The sequence below is a fragment of the Dipteris shenzhenensis genome, chromosome 8 (assembly GCF_047967505.1).
Source record: "Dipteris shenzhenensis isolate YYH24624 ecotype China chromosome 8, Dip_SZ_1.0, whole genome shotgun sequence".
Classification (NCBI taxonomy): domain Eukaryota; kingdom Viridiplantae; phylum Streptophyta; class Polypodiopsida; order Gleicheniales; family Dipteridaceae; genus Dipteris; species Dipteris shenzhenensis.
The window spans coordinates 26,642,595-26,647,825 of record NC_141603.1 but is presented as its reverse complement, the minus strand read 5'-3'; the positions used below and the strand labels follow the sequence as shown (position 1 = coordinate 26,647,825).

Sequence of the window (5,231 nt, the reverse complement as noted above, 5' to 3'; positions counted from 1 at the left end):
ACAAAGGGACGAGATAGTTTGTAACCCTCTTAGAGGATTATATATCAAGTTTCAAAGATACATGGCACATAATTTAAGAGATCCAAATGCTCCGAAAATTATGAGAAATTAGTAATACACCTCATATTCACCATCTCTACAAGTCCTTTAGAATCATCCATGCCAGTTGAATGTGTTGAAGCTTTGAATTTGCAAGCATCCCAATGATAATTGATAATGCATCATTTTTTGATGTCATTTGGATCTGCTGCACAGATCACCCTCCCTAATGTATCCTCTAGATCCTCTAGGTTTAATTCTCATTTTTTGAGTCATCTCTAAAAGCAGGCATATGGTCCTCACAGAAGGAGGACAGATAGATCAAGCTACATGAGCCCCAGAAGAGTAGCACAATAACAACAAAGCGCAAAGCATGAAAGGAAAAGACTTCAAGAAGTAAGCCTCCAATGGCATGGAGCATGCATGTACGACCGTTTGAAGATAGGCCTCTAGAATCAACTTAAGAATGAATCAATTTTGGATTCAAGTTACATCTCAAATTGGATATGAGCACACATCTAATAGTTTGGACGTGAAACATGTTGTGAAGGCTAATTTTAGTTCTATTGCATTCACAGCTTGCATGGCTGTATTACTGTCTCTTCCCATCAAGGTGCTTTATTCCGAACCAAGGAACTAGTTTGGAATGCTAATTTTAATAGATACATACATACCTTAGGCTACATAGTTACATGCCTGAAGGAACTAAGCCGTCACACACGACCCTGATTTCAAGCCCTCGTCCACGTGCTTCTTACAAAGCCACGCTGTATCACCTCCTTTGTACTTCACCATCAACAGTCGCCACCTCTTCAAAATCTCCTCCTTATCCAAATAACCAGCTTTCCTCAACATCCCCTCCACCCATTCTCTAGCAAGCATTCTTGCAGCTGCAACGTCGGCATCAACCACCTTTTTTCTAGCGTTGGCAGCATCCATGGAAGAAGAAGCAGCAGCAGCAGCATCTCCAATGCCCTCAATACCAGTCCTAGTTTGGCCCTCCTCAAGCTGACCCGCAGCTGGAACAAGCCCAGGAGTATCAATTGCCAGGGCTCCACCCTGAATCAATAAACCCAGTACTTGGCTCACATCCGGAATCAAGCTTCCCACCCCTCCTAACACATGCGCTCCCACCTTCAGCCCTAAGGTGGCTATACAAAGCACATGCCTCAAGTAAGGATAGATCTTCTTGATCATACTCTCGTTCTCCAAGTAGCTCAATTCACAGCCTTCCTGGTTTTCAATCAGATGGATCTCTTCCCTGTGTTCACACATGAAGTGCACTCTCACTCGCTGCAACCCAGGAATTAGTTTGAGCAGCAATTTGGTGCTTCCACCCGTCATCTCCTCTGTAAGAAATAAGTGATTTGGCATTGCAGACATGTTACCCCCACTGCTCACATTTGCCCTCGAGTTCGACAACGAGTTCAGCGTCTCTTGGATCGCTGGTAGCACCATTCTTTCATACCCTCTTAGCTCTTCAATAGTTTTCCTTATATCTTCTGCAATAGACATCAACCTCTTTACGTTGCTGTTTACATCTTCCGAGTTCTCCAGCAACTTAAGCATCAGTGGATCGCGTCCTGTGAGATCAGATAGACCGCGCCCAAGCTTCACCTGTTTCTTGTTTTGGTACCCGTAATTATTGACAGTGGATGATGGAGGAAGTGAAATTCCGAGTCCGCCCTCAGCTAGCTGTCGTAGTTGTGAATGGTGCGTGAGTAGAATTTCTCTGAAATCCTCCTCCCCGAGAAGCTCCTTGATTAAGACATGCTCCGTCGGAAGTTGCAACTGCTGGTGTGGAGGCCACGTGAACTCGCAATTCTCCATCTCTGCGGACGAGCGATTCAAAAGAATTTTCTTCAAATCATCCACTAGCACGCACTGGTCCTGTCTATCTTTCACTCGCGTGATAGCAAGGTCCTTGTCGCAGATGCAAGATGGTCGAATTATGCCTTCTACAAGAGACACTCCCTGCCAACGACCGGATAGAAGCTGGAGCTCCTCGATTTGATAAATCAATTTTTTCCTCACGAACTCGAGAGTCTGTTGGTGACTCTTGGAGGAGCGCACCAAGATATCGATGAAGTATCCAACTTCACCACTGAATTCCACCAGAATTTCCAGACCGTCTTCATTGATGAGAACCAAATCCTTCTCTAAACTAAACTGCACTGAGCCAGTCTTATTTGGTGGCTCGAAAACTTTCTGGAGACGAACCTGGGCACACAACATTGCACCAAACCCAGAATTTGAGAAATGCGGAATCCCCGTATCAACAGAGACAATAATACTCGTCAAATTTTCTTCAAACACCTATCGGGAAATTTGTCGTGCCTTCTTTTTGGATCAGGCAAGTTTTGCCAGATCGCTGAGATGAGAGTCTTAAAAGCTGCTTACCTGAACTTTTGGGAAGAATCCAAGAGTGAGAAAAGTATGTGTCTCGTCGTCACACTTGAGGCGGCGCCCGATATAGATGCATTCACCAGTATGCTTGGAGAGCCATTTTCGAACCCCAGTGCTAACATTGTGCATAAGTGTAGCAGGAATGAAAAGAGGTGAACCTTCACCACCAGGTGGGACTTCATAGCAAAGCTCTAGCTCAACCATTATTTGAACCATGTCCTTGATGCTCAGAAATTTCAATTTTCTCATCCGGGAACCTTTGCCGTTGCTCAATGATATTTGAAGAATTCTTTCGATGTCCTCCTTTCTCCAAACACCTTGGCCAGGTCGGTCATTAAAACACTCCAGTGATTTCAAGGATTCAGCTGTCGAACTGATGATCTTGCCCAAAAATCGCCGACAAAACCATTCCGGACTTAAAATTATTACTTCCACATCCGGAAAGTAAAGCAGGTCTCCCGAGTCGTGTAGAGAAGCTAGAACCGCTTTCCTGAGTTTGTTGATCCCTTCAACTCGGTCGAGTTGGTTGATCCTTTCAACTTGGTCTGAAGGTGTCATTCTTAACGCGGGCAAGACTTGGCAAATGCGACAGAATGCTTCCCATTTAAGCAGAGGTTTGTAAGGGTTTTTGACCATCCAATCTGCGAGTACTTGCCTGATTTCATCGCATATGCTATAGATTTGCGGAGCAGAGTCCAAAACGGACTGAATCGTCTCGTGGAGAACCGGAATCATGCTTTGAACTTTACTTGGGTCGCAGGCGTCCACAAAAAACGGGTTTTCCATCACTTGCACAAAACCTTCAAACTTGTCTCTTAGCTCGCGGATAAACTCTTTAGCCCATCCTTCAAAAATTCCTCTTTGAGAATGTGTAATTGTATCCATGTGAGTGAAAACTAGTAACACACGGGGAGTCCATCCTTCAGTCCTCCTAGTGCTGGATGATATATAACGGAGCCAGTATTCAGTCTCAGTTTTTACGTCCGCATGCTTTTTTGGTATACGAGGGGGCTCTCCGCGCCTGGGATTGCAAACGATGATGAATAGGGACTGTCCTTGTTCAGTTGGGAACATCATGTCGTGGAACGCGTGGTATTCCAACTGCCCTGCAAGGTCCCAGAAAGAAATTCTCGTACCTTGACAATTCACAGAATGTACCTCTATTCCCGTGGTCCTGGACGGAGGTCTGATCATAGCCTTCTTTATGCTCCTCGGAAGATAGAATTTATTGTTTAGGATGCTCACAATAGAGCCACGAAGTGTTGTTTTTCCTGAAAACGAACGAAAAGAGACGGTAGTGGTGAATGTGTTAGCTTGAAAACTGAGTTAGCGAGTGCGATAACTCCATAGAGATGTAATTTCAAAACACTGAGCTCACCTGCGTAAGGATGTCCCAAGAAGAACACTCTTGCAGCCGTAGAGCGCACTTTACTATTTCCCAAAGCTCTTCGTTCTTCCCGAATTCTAGTGTTCCTTTTCAAACACTGCTCAATTAAGTCACTGCGCACAAAGGAGAGCCCATCAATGCCTAATTTGAGAAGCGTTGTGTTCGTGCCAAGAGCAGAGGCGAGGCTGGACGCCCCTGCAGAGTCGATGGAGTTCCCTGAGAGGTCGAGATGGAGAAGCGTTGTGTTTGTGCCAAGAGCGGAGGCGAGGTTGGACGCCCCTACAGAGCCGATCGAGTTCCATGAGAGGCCGAGATGGAGAAGCGTTGTGTTTGTGCCAAGAGCGGAGGCGAGGCTGGACGCCTCTGCAGAGTCGATGGAGTTCCCTGAGAGGTGGAGATGGAGAAGCGTTGTGTTTGTGCCAAGAGCGGAGGCGAGGCTGGACGCCCCTGCAGAGTCGATGTAGTTCCGTGAGAGGTCGAGATGGAGAAGCGTTGTGTTTGTGCCAAGAGCGGAGGCGAGGCTGGACGCCCCTACAGAGCCGATGGAGTTCCATGAGAGGCCGAGATGGAGAAGCGTTGTGTTTGTGCCAAGAGCGGAGGCGAGGCTGGACGCCCCTGCAAAGTTGATGTAGTTCCGTGAGAGGTGGAGATGGAGAAGCGTTGTGTTTGTGCCAAGAGCAGAGGCGAGGCTGGACGCCCCTGCAGAGTCGATGGAGTTCCGTGAGAGGTCGAGATGGAGAAGCGTTGTGTTTGTGCCAAGAGCGGAGGCGAGGCTGGACACCCCTACAGAGCCGATGGAGTTCCGTGAGAGGCCGAGATGGAGAAGCGTTGTGTTTGTGCCAAGAGCGGAGGCGAGGCTGGACGCCCCTGCAGAGTCGATGGAGTTCTCTGAGAGGTAGAGATGGAGAAGCGTTGTGTTTGTGCCAAGAGCGAAGGCGAGGCTGGACGCCCCTGCAGAGCCGATCGAGTTCCATGAGAGGCCGAGATGGAGAAGCGTTGTGTTTGTGCCAAGAGCGGAGGCGAGGCTGGACGCCTCTGCAGAGTCGATGGACCTCCCTGAGAGGTCGAGATGGAGAAGCGTTGGGTTTGTGTTTTGCAAAGCAACGAGGGCGGATGGAAAGTCCATGGTAACGAAGCTGCCTTGCCCTCCCGCCATAGCCACTCGTCACTGCGAGGAGAGGTCACCGCATCTAGGGAGAGGCGAGGAGGCGAGGTTCCCAGACACGCCCTGGAGGCAGCCGCAGAGGGGATTCACAAGCAGCGCCGGAAGCGGAGACGGGGGAAGCGATTGACCTGGGGGGCCGAAGCGAGAAGCAAGGGGCAGAAGCGAGAAGCAAGGGGCGAAGCGATAAGCGAGGAGAAGGAATGGAAATGGGACAAATATGGAGCGAGAGCTACA

The 5,231-nt window shown here is 48.3% G+C and overlaps 1 protein-coding gene across 1 annotated transcript; it reads right to left on the bottom strand.

Annotated features, from left to right (window-relative positions):
- Positions 1-546: 546 nt before the first annotated feature.
- Positions 547-4,988, bottom strand: LOC147899336 (protein TORNADO 1-like). Its single transcript, XM_087377704.1, has 4 exons — positions 4,589-4,988; positions 3,824-4,447; positions 2,440-3,716; positions 547-2,259 (listed from the first exon to the last, which is right to left on the bottom strand). Exons 1-4 carry the CDS (start codon positions 4,986-4,988, stop codon positions 745-747), a joined length of 3,816 nt encoding a protein of 1,271 aa, XP_087233830.1. The 3' UTR covers positions 547-744.
- Positions 4,989-5,231: the final 243 nt, after the last annotated feature.